Source organism: Mandrillus leucophaeus, unplaced genomic scaffold, assembly GCF_000951045.1.
Source record: "Mandrillus leucophaeus isolate KB7577 unplaced genomic scaffold, Mleu.le_1.0 Scaffold245, whole genome shotgun sequence".
Lineage (NCBI taxonomy): Eukaryota > Metazoa > Chordata > Mammalia > Primates > Cercopithecidae > Mandrillus > Mandrillus leucophaeus.
Genome location: NW_012102532.1, coordinates 220,019 through 242,991, shown reverse-complemented (window position 1 = coordinate 242,991; position 22,973 = coordinate 220,019). Strand labels below are relative to the sequence as shown.

Here is a 22,973-nt window from a genome sequence, read left to right as displayed (position 1 = left end):
GATGCCCTGTTACGCAGCTTTGTGTTGCAAAAAGGGGATCTGGACAGTCAAGCCTGAGTGTAGGTTCTCTTTCCACAGTGGAAACCAGGGGTTCTTAGTTGGGGTGATTTTCCCCCTGAGGACATTTTGGGTTGTTACAACTGTGGGGTGGGTGCTGCTGGCATCTAGTGGGTAGAGGCCAGGAGGCTGCTGGTTCTCCCACCATGTGCAGGGAAGTGTCTGTCCCTAAATTCAATAGTGATGCAGTGGAGAAATTTTTCTCTTGTAAACCTAGGCCTTAGTTTCTCCATCTGTAATAACTAGCATTTAAAAAGAATAGGATAGAAAACATCAGAAAATATTGAGTGCATGGCACATGGCAAGGGTAAATACGATATGAAATGTGTGTGTGTGTCTTGAGTCATAAATTGTGTTTTTACTATGCTTTTTGAGCAAAAGAGTTTAAGAGCCACTTAGATCCTTCCTGCTGCCATAGTATGTTTTTCTGAATTGCAGACTTCCCTAGGTCACACGTTGAAAAATCTCATTGCCAGACTGGACACAGTTGCTCATGCCTGTAATCCCAGTGCTTTGGGAGGCTGAAGTGGGAGGATTGCTTGAGCCCAGGAGTTCGGGGCCAGCCTGGGCAACGTGGCGAGACCCCCATCTGTACAAAAATTAGCTGGTCGTGGTGGCACACGCCTGTGGTTCCAGCTATTTGGGAAGTTGTGGCAATAGGATTGCTTGAGCCCAGGAGTTTGAGGGTGAAGTGAGCTGTGATATCACTACGTGTCATCCTGAGTGACAGAGTAAGACCTCAAAAGAAAACACCCCAAATTCCCTTGCCACTCCCCTGCTCCGGGTGTGGACTGACTGCTCTTCAAGTCCCCTCAGCCATCCAGGGCCAGGAATTCTCCATGCCATGCAGTTCAGTCCTCACTGAAGGGCACAATGCAGCCCCACCCCTACCCCAGACTCCTGTTTTTGGTTTGTCTCTGGGTGGGTGGAGGCTGGTTACCAGAACCTAATCATCCCCTTCAGGAGCCCCAGTTCCTGCAGTAGGTGAAACTCCTGGGACAGCCAGCCCCACCTCCCCTGACTGCCTGGAGCTGCCTCACACGGGCTCAGCCCTGGGCTGCCCCTTGGACTTCCTGATGCTGATCTCTCCTGGGGCTGCACAGAGCAAGCCCTTCACTTAAAATGGCACTCGGGCTTGAGTCCCAGCTCTTCATCGCTGACTAGCTCCGTGATGATGGGCAAATTACCCCAGGGTCTGCCGCCTGGGCCGCCCCGAGCTCCGCAGCCTGTGTGGGCAGGTTCCTCTGTTATTTACTCTAGGAGGGCTGGGGTTCTCCTTCCCTCCTGTACACTTCTGGTTCTCTGTTTGGTTTTTCTGCTTCTGCTGAATTCTTGGTTTGTTGAGCCTTGCAGGCCTTTTCAAAGTTACAGCCATAGGGACCTCTGGGCTCCCCTGTGGCACCTGCTCAGCTCGGCCTCCTGTGGAACGAGTCCCTTGCTTAAGTGATTTTGCATCTTTGGGAGCCTCTAAGATGAGAAGCAGCCACATTCCCCTATCCCTTCTAAGAGAAGAGAGATTTGCTGATTTTTAAGACCAACTTTACCCGAGTCCTATGCCCCATTCCTTCAGGACCCCGAGGCATCGTGCCCCACCTGTGGGCTCTTTGTCTCTCTGGCTGCCCCATCTTCCCTATTTCCATTAATTTCTCAGTGTCCAAGGCTTGAGACCAGGCTCTATATTTTCCCTTCTGGTTCTTTTGATTCTTATGACCAATTATCTTTGAATGTCAAAGACCCAGCACAAGTAGCAGTTCTCAAACTATATGAGGCTTGCTAAGGTTTGGTCGTGCTGTGAAAAATGTCTCTTGCTTGTGTTTCCTCTTTCATGCCGGCCACCATCACCCTTGTCACCCTGTTCAGCCCTCACAACTATACCATTCTCAGTATTTTATCATGTGTCTGGATCTTCAGACATTTCTGTTGTCAACCATTTAGTGTGTGCTTATTTCCATGTGCTGTGTAAGGCATTTGACCCACACAATCTGTAAACTCCTGGATAATCAAATTCAGTAAATTTAGGCAGAGCTCATGAATCTCCATTTGAAACAGCCCAGGGATTCTGATTTGGGCTGTCCTAAGATACCATTTTTATTTTTGAGACGGAGTCTTGCTCTGTTGCCCAGGCTGGAGTACAGTGGTGTGATCTTGGCTCACTGCAAGCTCCGCCTCCCAGGTTCACGTCATTCTCCTGCCTCAGCCTCCCAAAGAGCTGGAACTGTAGGCACCTGCCACCACGCCCGGCTAATTTTTTATTTTTATTGTTTAGTAGAGACAGGGTTTCACTGTGTTAGCCAGGATGGTCTTGATCTCCTAACCTTGTGATCCACCCGCCTTAGCCTCCCAAAGTGCTGGGATTACAGGCGTGAGCCACTGTACCCAGCTAATACCATTTTAAATAGCACTGCTAGACCAGACGGTAGAGATCTTGTCTCTACAAAAAGAAAAAATTAGATGGGTGTGGCGGTACATACTTGTGGTCCCAGTTACCCCAGAGGCTGAGGTGAGAGGATTGCTTGGGCCCAGGAGGTGGAAGCTACAGTGAGCCATGTTCACATCACTGCACCCCAGCCTGGGCGACAGAGCACAACCCTGTCTCAATAATGAATAACACTCTCCTAGAGCACCTGTTACCAGTAACTCACTGTGTTGCCTTTTTGTTTGCTGCCTTACGATATACTCAATTGTCGCGTGTTTGTCTTCTGTTTATGCACAGGTTGTGAACTCCCGGAAGCAAGAGATCATGCTTTTAGATTTTTCATTTGTGATTTTTAAGAGCCCACCTGAGGGTTATGTATCCAGAAGTTATTCAATTATTTTTAGATGAATGGAAAAATGGGTGAGAAAATGAGATTTTTGGGGAGATTTTTTGTTGCTCACTTGTAAAGACTTTGGGGCGTTTTCTGCTGAGAGAAGGTTATGTAGATAAGATTCTTAATGTATTTTTTGAGGGGAGTAATAGTCACTACTATTAACTTTTTCTCTTTCAGGGGACTTCCAGAATGGCAAGAGAGTGAGCCTCTCCGTGTATCTTGGGGAATTTTTTGACATCCATTTGTTTGTCAATGGTACTGTGACACAGGGGGACAAAAGGTAAGCCCAGAGTGTCTGAGTTAGAAAGGACCCTAGGGATCCCCTGGCACAAACCCCTCATTTTTAGATGAGGAAGCTGGGGTGCAGAGAATGGAAGCAGATGTTCCAAGGAAGGGGAGTAGCAGGGCTGGGTGGGAGCCAGGTCTGCTGCTCTAGGTCCTCAGCCACTTTGCATCATGGTCTGAACCCTACAACATGGGGTTGGGGTTAGAAGGTGGGAGAGAAATCCAGAAAATGCACGAGAAGCCCACTTCTGAACTTAGCCTTTGCCCTCCAGCGTCTCCATGCCCTATGCCTCCAAAGGGCTGTATCTAGAAACTGAGGCTGGGTACTACAAGCTGTCTGGTGAGGCCTATGGCTTTGTGGCCAGGATCGATGGCAGCGGCAACTTTCAAGTCCTGTTGTCAGACAGATACTTCAACAAGACCTGTGGGCTGTGTGGCAACTTTAACATCTTTGCTGAAGATGACTTCATGACCCAAGAAGGTAAGATGTTCTGGGATACCATTTCCCTAAAGTGTGGCCATGCTTTTTGTTTCCTTGCTCATAAACCTTCACTAACATGCCTTTCCTGCCATTCAAACCTCACGGTGACCACCTCAATTTCTGTTGCCAACCTTATCTCTTTGCATTCCATCCCAATGCCTAGACCTCTAGTTAAATCAGTCTTAGAGTTCTTCAAACCTGACTTCGTTCAACTTTGAATTCTCTGTAGCAACTTGCACGTGGCAGGTGGTTGGTCAAAGCTGGGTGGTTTGAGTCGATCCTCCTCAGCCCACTACAGTGGAGTGGATAAAATCTATGGAGTGGTCCTCCACATGATCCAAAGAGGCCAGTTCATGTGTGTATGCATGTGTGTGTTCATGAGCAATAGAAAGTAATATGGATAATGTGAAAACGCTAAAGATGAATATTTAATTTCAATTACATAAATATACAATTAGTAATATTCCCTTGTCAAAGCTAAACACTTATATTTAAGTTGTCTTTCTTTCTTATGACCCACTTTCTGATTAGAGGGTAAACATGCAGGCCAGGTGCGGTGGCTCACACCTGTAATCCCAACACTTCAGGAGGCTGAGGTGGGCAGATCATGAGGTCAGGAGATCGAGACCATCCTAACTAACACGGTGAAACCCCTTCTCTACTAAAAATACAAAAAAGTTAGCCGGGCGTGGTGGTGGGCGCCTATAGTCCCAGCTACTCGGGAGGCTGAGGCAGGAGAATGGCATGAACCTTGGGGCCGGAGCTTGCAGTGAGTGGTGATCATGCCACTGCACACTGTGTCACAGCCTGGGTGACAGAGTGAGACTCTGTCTCAAAAAAAAAGGGTAAACATGCAGGGAAACTGACTGTTCCTTTCGTTCGAATGTACCATATTGGAAAATAGTATGATAGTTTATTTTTTGGTTTTCTCTAGCACCGATTTTATTGTCTGATATGTACATTTAGGGCTATAAATTTCCCTCTAAATATCACTTTAGCTGCACTGTATATGTGTGTATGTGTGTAAATACATATATATGGTGTATATGTGTGTATATATGTAATTATATATGTGTGTGTGTATATATGTGTACACATTGTGGCCGGCCCAATTTTTTTGAATATATACCCAGAGGCAGAATTCCTGAATGATTTCTAATGGCAATTCTGTTTTCTTCATACATTTCATTATTTTTCAGGTATGTGAAATTTTAAAATATTGCCTTTTATAATGTCTGTTCCTCTTAAAAGGGAAAAATTTGATACGTAATTTCTTCTTAAATATTTTTTAAATTTTTTCTTTTTAAAAATTTGTATAAAGCCAGGTGTCGTGACTCACGCCTGTCATCTGGCACTTCAGGAGGCTGGGGTGGATGGATCACTTGAGGTCAGAAGTTCAAGACCAGCCTGGCCAACATGGCAAAACCCCGTCTCTACTAAAAATACAAAAATTAGCTGGGGGTGGTAGTGCATGCTTGTAATCCTAGCTACTTAGGGAGGCTGAGACAGGAGAATTGCTTGAACCCGGGGGATGGAGGTTGAAATGAGCTGAGATCACACTGTACTCTAACCTGGGCAACAAAAACGAGACTGTTAAAAAGTATAAATTTATGGGGTAAAAGTGCAATTTTGTTACATGCACAGATTGTGTAGTGGTCAAGTCAGGACTTTTACTTTGTACCCATTAAGTAATTTCTCATCACCTGCTGCCCTCCCACTCACTCTCACCTTTTTGAGTCTCTAGTATCTTACCATTCTACTCTGTGTGTATACATTTTTTAGTAACCACTTATCGGTGAGAACGTGTAATATTTGACTTTCTGTGGTTTGTTTCACTTAACATAATGACCTCCAATCCCACCCATGTTGCTGCAAAAGATGTGATTTCATTCTTATGGCCAAATAGTCTTCCACTGTGTATATGTACCACATTTTCTTTATCTGATTATCTGTTGATGGGCATTTATGTTGATACCGTGTCTTTGCTGTTGTGAATAATGCACAATAAATCTACCATTGCAGGTATATTTTTGATATATTGATTTCTTTTCCTTCGGGTAGATATCAAGTGGTGGGATTGCTGGATTGAATGATAGTCTTTTTTTTTTTTGTTTTCTTCCTGAGAGAGTCTCGCTCTGCTGTCCGTGCTGGAGTGCAGTGGCACAATCTCAGCTCACTGCAACCTGCACTTCCCGGGTTCAAGCAATTCTCCTGCCTCAGCCTCCTGAGTAGCTGGGATTACAGGCGCATGCCACCACGTCTGGCTCTTTTTTTTTGAATTTTTTTTTTTAGTAGAGATGGGGTTTCACAATGTTGGCCAGGCTGGTCTCAAACTCCTGACCTCATGATATGCCCGCCTCAGCCTCCCAAGGTGCTGGGATTACAGGCATGAGCCACCATGCCTGGCAGTCCTATTTTTTTTAAGTTTTGTGAAAAGTCTCCATACTGTTTTCCATAGACGTTGTACTCATTTACATTCCCACCAACAGTGTGTAAGAGTTCCCCTTTTTCCTCATCTTTGCCAACATCTGTTATTTTCTGTCTTTTTAATAACAACCATTGTGACTAGGGTAAGATGATACCTCGTTGTGGTTTTAATTTGCGTTTCTCTCGTGACAAGTTATGTTGACCATTTTTTTTCATATTCCTGTCAGATATTTCTATGTCTTCCTTTGAAAAATGTCTATTCATGTCCTTTGCCCACTTCTTGCTGATATTGTTATTTTTCATTGTTGAGGTGTTTGAATTCCTTGTGTATTCTGGATATGAGTCCTTTGCTGGATGAATAAGTTTGCAAATATTTTCTTCCATTCTGCAAGCTGTCTCTTCACTCCGTTGATGATTTCTTTTGCTGTGCAGAAGATTTTTAGTTTAATGAGGTCTCATTTGTCTATTTTTCTTTTTGTTGCCTGTGTTTTTGAAGTCCTTAGTCAGAAATTCCTTGCCTAGACCAATGTCCATTACAGTTTTCCCAAGGTTTTTTTCTTCTATTTTTATAGTTTCAGGCCTTACATTTAAGTCTTTAACACATCTTGAGTTGATTGGTTTTTGCATACGTGAGAGATAGGGGTCCAGTTTCATTCTTCTGCATATGGCAATCCAGTTTTCCCAGCACCATTTGTTGAAGAGGGTGTCCTTTCCCTGGTATATATTCTTGTCAGCTTTGTCACAGATCAATTGGCTCTGTTCCTGGGTGTCTATTCTGTTCCATTGATCTTTGTGTGTGTGTGTGTATATATGTGTGTATATATGTGTGTGTGTGTATATATGTGTGTGTATATATATATATACACACATTAGATCGGTGGAACAGAGTAGAGACCCAGAAATAGAGCCAATTGATCTTTGTATATGTATGTATATATATATACACACACTTTATATATATACACACACATACACACACACACACACGTGTATTTTTTGGAGACGGAGTCTTGCTCTATTGCCCGGGCTGGAGTGCAGTGGCACGATCTCGGCTCACTGCAAGCTCCGCCTCCTGGGTTCAAGCGATTCTCCTGCCTCAGCCTCCCGAGTAGCTGGGACTACAGGTGCCTGCTACCACACCTGGCTAACTTTTTATTTTTAGTAGAGACGGAGTTTCACCATGTTAACCAGGATGGTCTCGATCTCCTGATCTCGTGATCTGCCTGCCTCGGCCTCCCAAAGTGCTGGGATTATAAGCGTGAGCCACTGCGCCAGGCCTGTCTTTTGAAATTTCTTATATCTTTTTGTGAGATTAGTCATGAATTCAGTAGGGCATTTGTCCATTGTAGTGGCCAGTGTTTCAGTGTTTTCTAATCTGTCAAATTACTAGAAATGAAAGTCTCAGCCTTGAATATCTTTCATATTTCCAGGCTTTAAAGTTGAAACACTGAAAATGGGGTCTATGCTGCGTTGGTGTTCGTTGGTAAAAATTCAGGACCCTGGTGATATTTCAGAAACCATCCTCAAAGGATTGGGGGTGTAGTTGTCTTTGGTTGTTAAAGACTCAACAGTATTTGTCCCCAAACAGTTAACTTTGCTTCTTGACTTCTAGGAATCTGCTCAGCTTGGTTTTTACTCCAGCTCTGAGTTTTCTCTAAGCAAGAATATTTGTAATTACATCTCTTCCACAGCCTATGTCTCATTTCAGATCTAGCCTATAAAATTTCACTTCATAGACGGTCAGGGCTAAAAACGATCCTAGAAGTCATCTAGTCTCTTTATTTGCATGTCAGGAATTAGGATCAGCCCAGATCACACAGGGTCATAGAAGGGCTTTGCTCAGGCAACAACACGAAGCCTCCTCTATGTCTCTTCCTTAATGTGGTTTGTTAGAAAGTGTCAAAACCTGTGTGATACGGAATGACTGAGTACCCTGAGAGTACCTATCACAATGTCTGTCACACAGTCAACATGCCACAAATTTAAGTTCTCTTGCCTTTGGCTTCTCCCATATATCAGTTTCCTGTGGCTACCAACACATTATCACAAACTCGGTGGCGTGAAGCAACTGAAATTTATTCTCTCATGGTGCTAGAGGTCAGAAGTTTGCAGTCAAGGTGTTGGGAGGGCCAAAGCTGCCTCCAGAAGCTCTTGGGAAGCATCTCTTCCTAGCCTCTTCCACCATCTGCAGTCATACCTGACTCACGGCTACATCATTTCAGTCTCTGCCTGTCTTCACATTGCTTTCTCCTCTGTGTGTCTCTTTGCCCGTCTTCCTCTACCCATGTCTTTTTTTTGAGCTGGAGTCTTGCTCTGTCACCAGGCTGGAGTGCAGTGGCGCATTCTCGGCTCGCTGTAGTCTCTGCCTCCCAGGTTCAAGCAATTTTCCTGCCTCAGCCTCCTGAGGAGCTTGGGATTACAAGCACGTGCTGCCATGCCTGGCTGATTTTTCTGTATTTTTAGTAGAGATGGGGTTTCACCATGTTGGCCAGGATGGTCTTGATCTCATGACCTTGTGATCCACCCTCCTTGGCCTCCCAAAGTGTTGGATTACAGGTGTCAGTCACTGTGTCCAGCCTCTACCCATCTTGTATAAGGATACAGATGATTGCATTTTAGGCTCACCCAACTAATCCAACAGAAGTTCTTCCTCTCAAGATCCCTAACTTAAGCACACCTGTTGCCATATGAGATAATATTTACATGCTGCAGGGATTAGGAAGTGAATATATCTTTGGTGGGGGGGGAACTTTTTCTGCCTATCAAACCCCCACATACCAACTGACTATACTCTAAGGTCTCATTTATATTTTCCTCCCCCAGGGACAGTTTATTTACTATTTGCAAATGCATTACTTGACCTTGAGACATATTTCACTCTTTCAGGCTTGGCTATGCAAAAAACTGCTCATCCCAATACTGCAAAGGTGTAGTCTCATACTGCCTTTGTAATACGGATTAGGCAATTACTTTGCACCAGGCCATGTAGGTCCATGAGGCCCTCAGTCTTTTGTGAGTAGCTGACAGTAGCATGAGCACTATAAGTACTAAAGCACAGATGCTGTGAGAGCCTGGAGTATGCAGTGACTTGGGGACTGGGCTTAGGTTCCGTGTCACATTCTTCATCCTGCAAAAATATTTTGAGCATTCATAATCCACTATAAGAATTTAGAGATGAGAGACACAGCCATACCATACCCTTCAGTAAGGAGTTCACAGTTGAATGGGGATGAATATGAGCAAAAAGAACACAAACCAAAGGTGATGACTGTTTTGGTAGAGGGATGCCCAGGGTGCCATGGGGCACAGAGGAGGGACACCCACACAGGCTGGGGTGAGACATGGGAGTGGAGCTGTTCAGAAATGCTCCCTGGAGGCAGTGGTTCTTGAGCTGCATCTTGAGGAAGGAATGGAGATAGTTAAGGCAATAACGGGGAGGAGAGCATTCCACATGGAGGGAGAAAGGCGCGTGAAGGCATGGAGAAGTGACAGGGAAAGGACATCTCCTCAGCATCTTTCACTTCATCTCCCTCATTGTAATTATATCCCTCCCTCCCTCCATTTCTCCCTCCATTTCTCCATCCCTCTATCCCTCTTCAGTCTCCAAGCGTCTGCTGAGCTCTGACGCCCATGCCCTGTGGTGTTAGGCTGAGCACTGTATGCATGCTTATTGTTTAATACAAGTTTGATTCAGCTAAAAACAGACCTAGAGCCTGGTGTGGTGGCCCACACCTGCATTCTCAGCTACTGGAGAGGCTGATGCAGGAGGATCATTTCAGCCCAGGGCTTCTGGGCTGTAGAGCACTATACTGATCCAGGTGTCCACACTATGCTTGGCGTCAAAATAGGAGGGTCTCCTGGGGAGCGGGGGACAACTGAGTTACCTGAGGAGGGGTGAACCAGCCAGGCTGGAAATGGGTCAGGTCACTACTGTGCTGCTCAGTAGTGGGACTGCACTTGCCAATAGTCACTGCACTCCAACCTGGGAGACGTAGCCAGACCCTGTCTTTTTATACAAAATGAAAGCAAAAAACACAAAGCCACCAGGAATCCTAGAGTTTTCACTCAGAAGTTCTGGGACAGGCATAACTGAAGTGTTATTTTCCTGAAACTTTCCTCCACAGGGACCGTGACCTCGGACCCCTATGACTTTGCCAACTCATGGGCTCTGAGCAGTGGAGAACAGTGGTGTGAACGGGCATCTCCTCCCAGCAGCTCGTGCAACATCTCCTCTGGGGAAGTGCAGAAGGTGGGTGTCGCCTGGCCTGGGTGCACCTGGATGGTGTGTGATTTCTGGATCTAAAAGACAGAAGGACTCAGTCTCATATCCTTCCATCTGGGGGAGGAATGGACTTACACAGGGTCCTTTCCTCCAAAACTAACTGTGGCAAGAGTTTGGTTAACTCTAATTCTAATACATCTCTGGGCCTGGAGCTCTAAAAATGGGACTGGGCTAATGACTTGGTGTAGTGTCTCAGTCCATTTGTGCTGCTCTAACAAATGCCTGAGACTGGGTATTTTTTTTTTCAATTGTATAACTTTATTTGATGTATTTGATCAGTGATTAGTTCTCATCCACATTGACTGTAGATTTTTGAAAGTGGTAACAGGTACATAGGTAACCAAAGTATAGAGCTTATTTGGTGAATCTTCATCCTCATTACGTTTTCTGGACAGCCAGCCGCACACGGATTCGGTATGGGACATTTCCTTGTTCCTTTGGCCCAGACAGCTTTGTTGAGCCTGGTATCAATGCGCACATCTGGAGTTCCCATCTCCTTCATGGCAAATTTCCGAATCTCTTTGAGTGCCCGGGGGGCACGCTTCTTGAAGCCCACTCCATGGATGCGCTTGTGAATGTTGATGGTGTATTCTCGGGTCACCACCTCGTTGATGGCAGAACGGCCCTTTTTCTTCTCACCACCCTTCTTTGCGGGAGCCATTCTACTGGGTCCAAGCTGGAAAGGAAGCGAGACTGGGTAATTTTAGGGAACAGAAATTATCTTCTATAGCTCTGGAGGCTGGGCAGCCTGAGAGCAAGGTACCAGCATTCAGTGTCTTGCAAGGACCTTCTTGCTGTGACCTGAAGCTGGGTGCTGTGGCTCAGTCTTGTAATCCCAGCACTTTGGGGAGGCCAAGGTAGATGGATCCACGAGGTTGGGAGATCGAGACCATCCGGGCGCCTGTAGTTCCAGCTACTCGGGAGGCTGAAGCAGTAGAATGGTGTGAACCGGGGAGGCAGAGCATGCAGTGAGCACTCCAGCCTGGGCGACAAAGCGAGACTGTCTCAAACAACAAAAAAAATTAGCCGGACGTGGTGGCATGTGCCTGTAATCCCAGCTACTTTAAGAGGCCTGAGGCAGGAGAATTGCTTGAACCTCAGCAGCGGAGGTTACAGTGAACTGAGATCGTACCACTGCAGTACAGCCTGGGTGACAGAGACTCCATCTCAATTAAAAAACAAAAAACAAAAAACACTGAAGTGCTCTCATCAGCCTCTTTTATCAGAGCACTAATTCATTCAGGAAGGCAGAGCCCTCAGGACTTAAATCACTTCCCCAAAGCCTCCACCTTTTCATAACATCACTTTGGAGTTTAGGTTCCACACATGGATTTGGGAGGGACATATGCAGTTGAACCATAGCAATAAGTAACTGTTTTTCTGTTTTAGACTCCAGTGCCCTCTCTTGTCCCCAAATATCTCCATCATCAGTCTCGCTCTGTTGCCCAGGCTGGAGTGCAGTGTTGTGATCTTGCCTCACTGCAAGTTCCGCCTCCCGAGTTCATGCCATTCTCCTGCCTCAGCCTCCCTAGTAGCTGGGACTACAGGCGCCCGCCACCACACCCAACTAATTTTTTTGTATTTTTAGAGACAGGATTTCACCATGTTAGCCAGGATGGTCTCCATCTCCTGACCTCGTGATCCGCCCGCCTCGGCCTCCCAAAGTGCTAGGATTACTGGCCTGAGCCACTGCGCCTGGCCAAAAGCCACTTCTTTCTTAAGTGGCTGTTGTAAACTTAATAGGAGGGAAAGCCTCCTCTCAGATCAGCTGGAAGGAAAACTACTTCACGGTTGCAGACACTGAAGGGAGTCTGAGCGAGAGTCTGTGCCTGAAGCAACACGGCTTGGATGGCAGGATGGCTTCCTGAGGCTGCTGTAACAAATTATCTCATACTCAATGGCTTGAAACAATAGGCATTTATTTTCTCCCAGTTCTGGAGGCTAGAGGTCCAAATTTAGTTTTCCTGGGCTGAGATCAAGGTGTCGGCTGACTTTGCTCCTTCCAGAGGCTCTAGGGGAGAATCTGTTCCTTCCTTCCCCCAGTTTTGGGTGGTAGTGGCATTCGTCTTGGGGCTCATGACTTCAATCTCTGCCTCTGTGGTCACATGGCCTTCTCTCCTGTGTGTGCTAATGCCTGGCAAGGCTGGGAGGACTACCCCACCCCTTCTGCAGGGCCCTATTGCCACTTACAAGGTAGCCCTGCAGCAGCTCTTTCTGCATCAGGGTTGCTGTTCATGATCTCATTCGCCAGGACCTCACACTGGAGAGAAGGGATAGGTGGGGGGAGGGCTGGCCAGGACCACACTCTGCCTTCACCTGCCACAGGTGAAGATGGTCTTTGTGCCTCCCTGTGTGCGTGTTTGGGGCAAGAATGCCTTACGTGGGGCAAGACCTCACTCAATGGATAATTCCCTTCCCACTGTGGATCAGGCTGCCTTGGGCTGGGGAGGTGGGTGCAGCTGTGAAGCTGAACCGCTGTGGGGAACAGGGGTTGCCCTTTTGGGATTGTGCGCAGAGACTCGTCATCTGAGGAGCAAGGTTCCTTGGTGGTGCTGTGAGTCAGGCTCTCTGGGAGGGACGTTTGTATGCAGGGGGTTTACTGGGGAGAGGGGCTTGAGCAGCCTTAGTAAGGAAGTGAGAGAAGCAGAGGGAGAAGTTGAACTCCATGTGATAGCATTGATAGAGCTTCAGCGGGGCCTCAGCTGATCCTTCAGGGAGCTGCAGTGGCCCCTGTTGGTCATTGGATGTGGGCTGCCCTGGGTAAGGGGGTGGAACTCCCTTGGACTGAGGGCCATTCCTGAGGAATGCCTCAGTGGTGAGCCCTTGGCAGCCAACACTGGGCAGCTAGTGGATGAGTCCTCAGGCTCTGAATGGGCACCTACACTGTGCCCCGACATGCTCTATAAAGTTGCTGTACTTGACAGCACCACCTCCCTGCCCTCATCCAGTGAGCAACCACAGTGTCCAAAATGTCAACTGAAGAATCACAAGGTTCATAAACTTAGAGAGGAAGGCTTTTCTTATTAAGAGTTGCGGCCTGCAGGCTGCCCATCCTGCAGGCTGGGAAGTGTAGCCTCTGATAGAAACTGAAAGCAGGCACTTCAAGGGAGAAAAGGGTGGAACAGAAACTTATTTCAAAAGGGTTGACTCAGTATACGTATTTAACAGGTTATAGGAGGAGCTATGAATATTCATAATGGGAGGAGGCATTTGCATATACAGTAAGCAAACATACATGTTACATATGTCCCATGTTCACTTTGGGATGGAGACTTTTAAATGTATTAAAATTAGCCTCTAGGTCAAAAGGTGAAATGGAGGACACAGGCATCTTGCACACAGCCTCTAAATCAGCCAGAACCATTCCGTGGTTGGTGGTCTCTTACCAGGAAGGAATGCTTGTCACTACACACACACATACCCCCCTCTCCACACACACCCCCCCCCCACACACACACACACACACACACAGATTAGCTGGCGTAGTGGTGCACTAGTAATCCCAGCTAATGGGAGGACTGAGGGGGAGACAGCTTGAACCTGGGAGGCGGAAGCTGCAGTGAGTTGACACTGCACCACTACACTCCAGCCTGGGTGAAAATGAGACCCTGTCTCAAAAGAAAAAAACCCGCAAAAAGGGAGGGGAGTCCCTGCTGGGCTGCTTCTGTTTAACTCTTAGGAAAGAAAGTCTAATGGCAGTTAATGAGGGGGAGTGTATAAGGAGGGGGTGTTCAACCTCCCATCCTATCATGGCCAGGAACTCAGTTTTAACATTTCTCTGGGGTCCCTTTGGCCAAGAGGGAGTCTGTTTAGTTGGTAGGGGGGCTTAGGATTTTATTTTTCTCAAAACCTACAACCATGCACAAAGAGGGTGACCCCTGCCTATACCCAGGACCCCGGTCATGATGGACTCGACAGGCCACAGTTGCCTTTGGGCACAGGCAGCTCTGCAGAGCGTGAGTACATGCTGCAGTCACCCGAGTGCACAGCCCCTCAGCAGGGCGGCAGGGCAGGTGCTCTGTGATTTTGTTCATCTGATGAGAAAACAAAGCCATAGGACGTTAAGTAGCTGCCCAAAGTCACCAGCTAGTGAGGTGCAGAGCCAGGACTCACACCCCCTGACTCCGTCCCTTTCCTGTTCTGGTCACATTGGTTCAGGTTACTCAAGTTACTTTCACCAGTGGGCCCTTGTGTTTCTCTTGGGGAGTTGGACTCTGCAGGTTGAGGTTTCTTTAGGTTCTAAAACCCTTTATTAGTCTGGTATGGTGGCTCATACCTGTAGACCTGGCTACTCAGGAGGCTGAGGCAGGAGGATCACTTGAGCCCGGGAGGTGGAGACTGCAGTGAGCTAAGATTGCACCACTGCATTACAGCCTGGGCAACAGAGTGAGACCCTGTCTGTAAAACAAAACCAAAAAACAAAACTTTCATTATGTGTTTCTGTGGATTGGGCTAGAGAGACAGTATATAATAGGTCTTAATAAATATTGGATGGGTGGATGAATGGAAATTGGTGGTGGTATTTATGTAGGGATTGTGACCTCCACAATAACCCAGACTCCTTGTAAGAAATCTGATTTATCTAAGTACACAAGTAGAGAAACCCAGCCCTCTCCTATTCCAGAAACAAAATTAAAACACACCCACATCACCTTCCTCCCTCCCTACCTGTTCCCACCTCCCATGGTAACATGAGAAAGCTTCATTTTAGCTGGTTATTCATTCAGTGAATTTTCGTCTTCATGGAACAATTTGACCTCTGACCAAGGAGTATGTCAGACCCAGAAAAATACTGAGTTGATACTAAATTCAGCTGCCTAAATTGTGAACAGACAATCTTATAAACAAGTACATTCCAAAATGTACCAGGTGTTTGTTGTTTCCCTTGGACTTTGGTGCTAGGTCCTCTGATTAGTCCGTCAAAGTCTGCATCACCTGGATCCTAGCCCAGTAGCAGCACTAACAAAGGCAGACTGAGTTCTAGCACGTGAGGGGAGGGTGCTGTCTCGTGGAAGGGAGGAGTTTCCTCCTCTTTCCAGTAAAAGTTCTGAACCATACCTTTGATAGCCCTTTGAGTTTCTCTCACCCTGGGCTTCGGCGTGGCATGGTGCTAAGGGTGTGGGTTTGAGTCAGCTCACTTACTGGCTTTGTGAATCTGGGCGGGACACGTGCCTCTGTAGAGCCTCAGTTTCCACATTTGTAAAACAGAAATAGTACCTGCTGGGTCATTGAAAAGGTAAGAGGGATTATGCGTATAGAGTTTAGCCCAGTGGGGCTCAACTGTTATGAGCCATGAGGAGGAGGAGGAGTAGTTAACTGGCTCCCCATCTTCTCCTGCTGTCCTGTGTTTTCCACCAGAGTGCCCCTGCCTTGAGAGTAGGAGCCGGCAGAAGCAGGCCAAGCACACGCCGGGCTTTTTAAGCACAAGCTTCAACCTTCATTCTTTTTCTCCTTCCCCCTCCCAACTGTAACCAATTCCTTTTGGGGAGCTGAGCGCAGCTTGAGGTTAGAAGGAAAGCAGGGTGCCCAGACATCTCCACACATCCAAGTGGGTAAGTGACAGGAACCGGCCTGCCTTCTAGAGCTGCTTGTGAAACCTGATGGATTTCAAATTGAGTGCGCTCGAGGTACTGTGTGAGAGGACGGATTTTTGTAATTTCTTTTTTTTCCTCAGAGTTGTGCTGTTGGTGGGTGGGTCACCCGCGGCTGCCCTTCAGTGTTCTCCAGGCAGGGGGTGAGATGAAGGGGAGGTGGTGGATGCCTCAGCTGGTGAGGTGGGGTCAGGGTGGCTGTGGAGGTACCTCTAACACTGAAACATGCCTTCAAGGATTTATTATTTTTGGTCTTTTATTTTGCAAACATAGCCCAGTGCAGAGTAAGTACTTGACAAATGTTCCCCTACCCTCGAAATACAAAGGAATTACCTCATTTATCCATACTGAGTGGGAGGTAAAGACAGGATTCTCAAGTGGAGAACCTGATCCAGAGGTCGGGTTGAGGAGGGAGACTGGGAGGTTTGTCTCCTGGAGACAAAGGGGGGAGGGAGAATGCAAGAGAAGCCTTGTCTCCCGGGGTACCTTTTTGAGGCTCCAGCTGTGCCCTGGCTACTCGCTTTGTCTCCTGGGTACATTAAAGTCCTTACTAACCAGTGTTCTGGGAACAGCTGAAAAAACTGGGTACCAGGTTCATAGTGTTGGGCTGAGGCCGCAAACACATGAGACCTCCCAGAGGCACAAGCTCCTCCCAGCTCAGAACTACCAGGTTCAGGTTGTTTACCTGAGAAGAGAGGACTGCTTTGTCCTCAGCCAATCAGATGGTGTTTGCCCACAACCGAGGCTTTTTCATTGGCTCGGAAGCACAATGACTCATCTCCCAGGAGGTGATTAATGTGGTCTTTTGAGTCGTTCACAGCCTGTGTAGTCCTATGGGGCCCCCAGGTTCAGAAGTCCGGTCTGGTAAATGCCACATCATTTATGAGTGTCTGCTGTTGTGGCTCCAAGGGCCATTCGGGGTGGCAGAGTATTTTGTCGGGGAGTTCACACTGACCTTGGAACTTTCCTTGAGAGCCTCCAGAATCTACTCCCCAATCCTCTGGTGCTGTCTGTCTTTAGGGCATAGCAAGGAGTCAGCTCATTCTGAGAGCCAGGTCATATTACTTATTATACCTAGGGAACGAACGTTTCCTTGTTACGCCAGCAAAACCCAATGCCTGTGTCCGTTGGGACTGATAATGGCCTTGTTTGATTGCATGCAAATTTGCAGTTTTTTCGGCTTTTCAAACTGAAGAGGGGATGGTTGGAGTCTGGAGCCCCAAGCTATGAACATTCAGATAATTGATGTTCATTTGCAGGTAACTATCACAAAGTGTACATTTGAGAAAGACCCTTAGATCACTTTAAAAAAAAATTAGGTCAGTCGGGGGAATGCTAGCAATGACTGAACCTTACAAAGGGATCTTGGCTTTATCCTATAGTCCTGTCTGCAACAGGAAGCCCGAGGCTCCGGGGGGCTGGGCTTGGGCTGCATCCAGCTCATACCATGCTTTTGCTAATCAGAAAAAGGCACCCCTTTCTCTTTTTTTTTTTTTTTTTTTTTTTTTTTTTTTTTTGAGACGGAGTCTTGCTCTGTTGCCCAGGCTGGAGTGCAGTGGTGTGATCTTGGCTCACTGCAAGCTCTGCTTCCCGGGTTCATGCCATTCTCCTGCCTTAGTCTCCTGAGTAGCTGGGACTACAGGCACCCGCCACTACGTCTGGCTAATTTTTTGTATTTTTAGTAGAGATGGGATTTTACCGTGTTAGCCAGGATGGTCTCAATCTCCTGACCTCGTGATTCACCTGCCTTGGCCTCCCAAAGTGCTGGGATTACAGGCGTGAGCCACTGTGCCCCATCAAAGGCACCTCTTTCTCAAGAAACTTAACCACCACCTGCCGGGAAACGGCCAAGACAAACATAAGTGAACATATAATGTACATGTATATACATGTACAATGTCCATATGAACAGTCACTTGGTGTGTTGCCACTGTGTGGACTCTGGCTCGCATGGTGACACGTGATGGTGTTGGCCTGGCTTCCTCAGGGAGGCACGGTCACTGTGACCATCGTCTCCTCGCTCAGGATCATCTCCGCAAGACGATCAGTCTCTATTGAGAAACTGGTGCACCAGTTATCACTCGTATCTACCAGTGGTGAATCATTCATCGGCAGCATCAACCTCCGACAGCTGCCTGAAGTGGAAGAAATTTCTTTTCATCAATGTTAGGAATCTTAGGCTCATAAAAACTTAGAGTTGGTTGAGAGTCTAGCAGATATCCATTCAACCCCCTACCTGCTGCATGAATGCTTTCCACAAACTATGCCTGGGTAGACAGGTTATGCTGTGACCTTGACTTTTAAGAGTTAAGTCTTGGCCGGGTGCGGTGGCTCATGCCTGTAATCCCAGCATTTTGGGAGGCCGAGGCGAGCAGATCACGATGTCAGGAGGTCAAGACCATCCTGGCTAACATGGTGAAACCCCGTCTCCACTTAAAAAAAAAAAAAAAAACTGGGCATGGTGGCAGGTGCCTGTAGTCCCAGCTACTCAGGAGGCTGAGGCAGGAGAATGGCGTGAACCTGGGAGGCGGAGCTTGCAGTGAGCCGAGATCGCACCACTGCACTCCAGCCTGGGCGACAGAGCGAGACTGTCTCAAAAAAAAAAAAAAATTTGTAAGTCTTTGAGATACCGTTGCTGGGTGCTAACCAGCCATCTTGCAGACCTCAGCCCTAGGCGGCCTGCCTTGACTCCCTGGTAAATTCCTTCTTTCATTGTACGCTCATTTGAAGCTAAAGCCCTGTCCTTCCGTGTCCCTGAATACTGGAGAAGCAGGTGCTTTTGGTCTGGTTTCTCCTGGTCTGGCTTAGCTCACATCAGTTGCAGTCCTGTCAGTCACTGAATAGCCTCAGATTTACTGTTTTCCACTGGTCTCTGAATTTGGTGTTCATTGGGTGAACACAAGCCTTATTTTCTTTGAGACCATTTGTGTCTTCATTCTCTCGCTTCCTCCATTATCTTGTAGAACTCTTTCCCCTCCTCTGAAACAGCATGCGGGTCACCTGTAATTCCTCTTCCTCCCAGGAAATCACTTGTCCTGCTTGAGCTAACATTTTAAACAGTCATGTTGACTTTGAATGATCGCAACATGCCTCCTCAATAGCCCAAAGAGGCACAGAAACTAACCATTCTGTTAGAGACAAAAGCAATTCACTCTTCATGTACTCATTAAATACTGCCCACGCCTTTTATTCGCAAAGGACCTAGCAGCCCTTTCTGCTCTTTCTCCTCATGGTGACGCTGAAAGGGAAGTTCACAGGCATGGAGGGAGGCGATGTAAGCCTAGCGGACTTGGGTCTCACCGTCTAGGCCCACTTCTGCCTTCCCTCCTCCTCCTCCTTGCCTCTTCCTTTCACTTAATTGGCAGTTTTGGTCTGGAATGGACTTGGAGACTGGGAACAATTTTGTTCCATTTGGTTGGTAGCGTAGTTGTGATTCATGGAGTCCAGTTGTCCAGGGAGAGCCTGGCCCAGAGAAGGTCAGTAGATCTCAAGGAAGGACCCTTGGAACGTAGGATCCCGGAGAAGTTAGTTGTCAGATGATAGTCCTGGTTTTACAGATGTGGTGCCCACCCACTACGCCCCAGTGACACTGAGCTCAGAGCTGCGGTTTGCAATAAGTACACATGTATCTTTTTCTGTTTTGATGAGAACTGTCTCAAGTCTCTTTTTTGAGTCATTGAGAGGCTTAAGGAATGAGGACTTATTTCAGGTGCTTTACTGAGGTCCCAGGGGGCAGTCCCTGGTTTGGCCCAATTCTCTGCATGTCCTCGTGTGACTGACTTTCCTGCTCTGCCTCAGTCTTCCCTCTCTAAGGTAAACAGAGCTCCATGGAACCCCCACACAGATAGGTACCCTTTATTTACAGCAGATTCGCTCACCGGAGTGCAGGATGGGAGAAGGGCAGGGATTCAGTGGTTGTGCTGAAACAGTGGTCACCTTGGCCATTGTTCCCTTGGGGGTCTAACCTCATGGCAGAGGTCAGTGGCTACCATGGGGTTTTGCAGATTTCCCTTGAGTTACACAGAATTTGGCCTTTGTAAAATTAAAACAATTTTCTTTTAAATTTTAAGTTAAGTTCTGGGATATGTGTGCTGAACATGCAGGTTTGTTATGTAGGCATACATGTGCCACGGTGGTTTGCTGCACCCATCAACCCATCATTTAGGTTTTAAGACCCACATGCATTAGGTGTTTGTCCTAATGCTGTCTCTCTCCTTGCCCCCCACCTCCCTGACAGGCCTTGGTGTGTGATGTTCCCCTCCCTGTGTCCATGTGTTCTTATTAGAACGTGGCCTTTTACGTTACTAATTTGACAAGCCCTTGAGGAGAGTTGGATAAGGTCCTAGTACCCAAGCATTCAGTTCAAAGGCTTCCCTAACATAATGTTCTCAAAATCCTTTAACAAACTGTTTCTTAGGTGGGTTCCTTTCCCTTTCCCTTTTCCCTGGTGAGGAACAGAATGGACAAGAATCTGATGGTGCCCATAAGTGCATATTCATTGAGATGTTTCATATGGCTTGGGAGATACAAGATAGACTAAGGGACTAGACACATAAGAGAAATTCAACCATGAAAGACTGTCTGGGGTCAGTAAATGACAAATCACCGAGTGAATGGTAAGTGATAGCACAGTTTAGGGGAATTAGCTCCTGTCACAGAGCTGAAGCTCTTTTCTTGCTGGGAGCAGGAGGGGTGAGTGATTCACAAAGGGCTGCTTTCCATCCCCAGAGCTCGGTAGGCCCCAGACTGGGAACCAGGGTATGGTGCCTTGTGCTTGTGCTTCCAGCTAGCATGTCCTAATCCCTGGAAGCTGCTCAGATGCCTCCAGGAGCACCAAGGAGAAGGTGAAGAGGGTCCCTCAGAAAGCTCCATGGCCGACTTTCCTGCTTCTCATGAGCACTGGACCCCAACTGTCTTAGAGGAATGCCAAGCTCTGCAGACACCATCCATTTGCTGGAAATCTATCAACCTGTTTCACCAGGTCCTTGTGAGTCAGAATCTTGGAATGCGGGTGAGAATCTTAGGCCAGCCAGAAGTTATAAATAGAATCATCTACCCTCCCCCACCCATCATTACAGGCTGACCAATGAGAAGGTATTCCCTGCTGCAAGGTGAATTCTTGAACCCACTACTTTGGAGCAGCTCAGGCTCCAGGTGCCTCCATATCTACCAGAGGCCGCTGCAGGGCACCCACCCCAGAGCTAGAAAGGTCAGGGTCTGGAACAATATTGCACTCTTATGTATTAGACTTTCCTTTCTTTGTTCACTCAGTCCTAGGAATGTCCCCCTCCCTTCTCCTTTGTCAGCTGCTTGGGAGCAAACACAAGAGCTAAGCTTCAGATCTCTGGCTCTGCTTTCTCTCCTCCTGCTGCCTGCCACTGAGGAGATGTGCTTGCTTTCCCTCCTCCTCCCCTGCACCCGCCTCATGTCTCCAGGGAAGATGCCTGGTCTTCTTTAATGAACTGGAAATGTGATTAAGATAGGTCACAATTGGGTCTGCACACCAACCCAGGCATGGTGAGGTCATGGCTGGATGGGCTGGGGCAGCTGCTCTCCTGCAGCTTCTGGCATCGCGGACAGGAGTTGAAAGAAGACAGGAGTAGCTGATGCAGGGCCTTGGAGCCAGGCAGAGGCTGGAAGTGTGCAAATTCGCTGGCTCTTGTTTTGCATCCCTGCCAGAATGGTTTAGCAGAGAACTGAGGAGCCAGCATGGATAGCAGGCAAATGAGAATAGTTACAAGCATTTGATTTCCTGGTGTCATCTCATTCGATTTCATTTTGCAGAAACCGTATAGGGTCGGTCCACTTATTGCTATCTGTGTCAATTAGGAGTAGGTTCAGCTGTGAGTGACAGGACTTAAACAATCTAACTTTGTTTATCTCTGATGTAAAGAAGCTTGGGGTAGGATGTCAGGGCCATGCAAGATCTCATGGTGTTGGGATCCAGGGTCCCTCTATCTCATTTCTCTGTTATCCCCAGTGAGGGTTTCTACCTCGTGTACCAAGACGCCGGCTCAAGCTTCAGGCATCACAACTACTACATTCCCGCGGTAGAAAGAGAAGGGACTAAGAAAGGAGCAGTCCCTTATTTTGAGGACACTTCGTGGAGGTTGCAGAAGATCCCTCTGCTTATAGCCTTCTGGGCATTGCTTATAGTAATATGGCTGCCCCCAGCTGCAAGGGAGGCTGAGAAATGGAATCTTATTCCCAGCAGCTCTGTGCCTGGCGGGGGCTGGGGGCAATTGAAAACTGAGGATTCTGTGACTAAGAAAGAAGGGGAGAATAGATCCTGGACGACTTTCAACCTCTCCCACTCTCCTCCTCTTTCACAGGTAGGGAAATGGGGGTGCAGAGAGGCGAGATAATTTTTTTTTCTTTTTTTTTTATTTGAAACAGAGTCTTGCTCTCTAGCCCAAGCTGGAGTGCAGTGGTGCAGTCTTGGCTTATTACAACTTCTGCCTCTCAGGCTCAAGTGATTCTCCCGCCTCAGCCTCCCTAGTAGCTGGCAGTACAGGCACGTGCCAGCACGCCCGGCTAATTGTGGATATTTTTGTAGAGATAAGGTTTCACCGTATTGCTGGTCTTGAACTCCTGGGCTCAAGTGATCTGCCCACTTTGGCCTCCAAAAGTGCTGGGATTACAGGTGTGAGCTACTGCTCTTGGCCGAGATAATTTTAAGTCACACACTTTCAAAGTGATGGGTTGCAAGAGGCAGAGGTTGCAGTGAGCCGAGATTGCGCTATTGCACTCCAGCCTGGGCAACAAGAGCGAGACTTCGTGTTAAAGAAAAAAAAAAAAAGCAATGGGTTGAGATTCTAGCCCAACCATGCTTCTAAAACCTGAGCTGTATCCACTGTATGACCCCGTCTTCTAATCTGATTGTTAGGAAACAGGAGCCGGGAGGGCAGGATGGAAAACCGTGTAATTTGTGGTTTGCAATGGACTCAGGGTTTGCACCCCTTCTTGGTCACCCCTTCGCTAGTGTTAAAAGAAAAACCTCAGACAAATTAAGTTTAACAGGGTTTAGTTGAGCAAAGAAT

At 47.3% G+C, this 22,973-nt stretch overlaps 1 protein-coding gene across 2 annotated transcripts in view; it reads left to right on the top strand.

The window, feature by feature from the left end:
• VWF (von Willebrand factor) overlaps positions 1-22,973 on the top strand; it is a 198,345-nt gene that overhangs the window by 9,823 nt on the left and 165,549 nt on the right. For both annotated transcript variants that reach the window (XM_011982933.1, XM_011982932.1), the window contains exons 4-6: positions 3,045-3,147; positions 3,425-3,633; positions 10,185-10,309. In XM_011982933.1, coding sequence (XP_011838323.1) covers positions 3,045-3,147; positions 3,425-3,633; positions 10,185-10,309 — 437 coding nt within the window. The remainder of the gene's footprint in view (positions 1-3,044; positions 3,148-3,424; positions 3,634-10,184; positions 10,310-22,973) is intronic.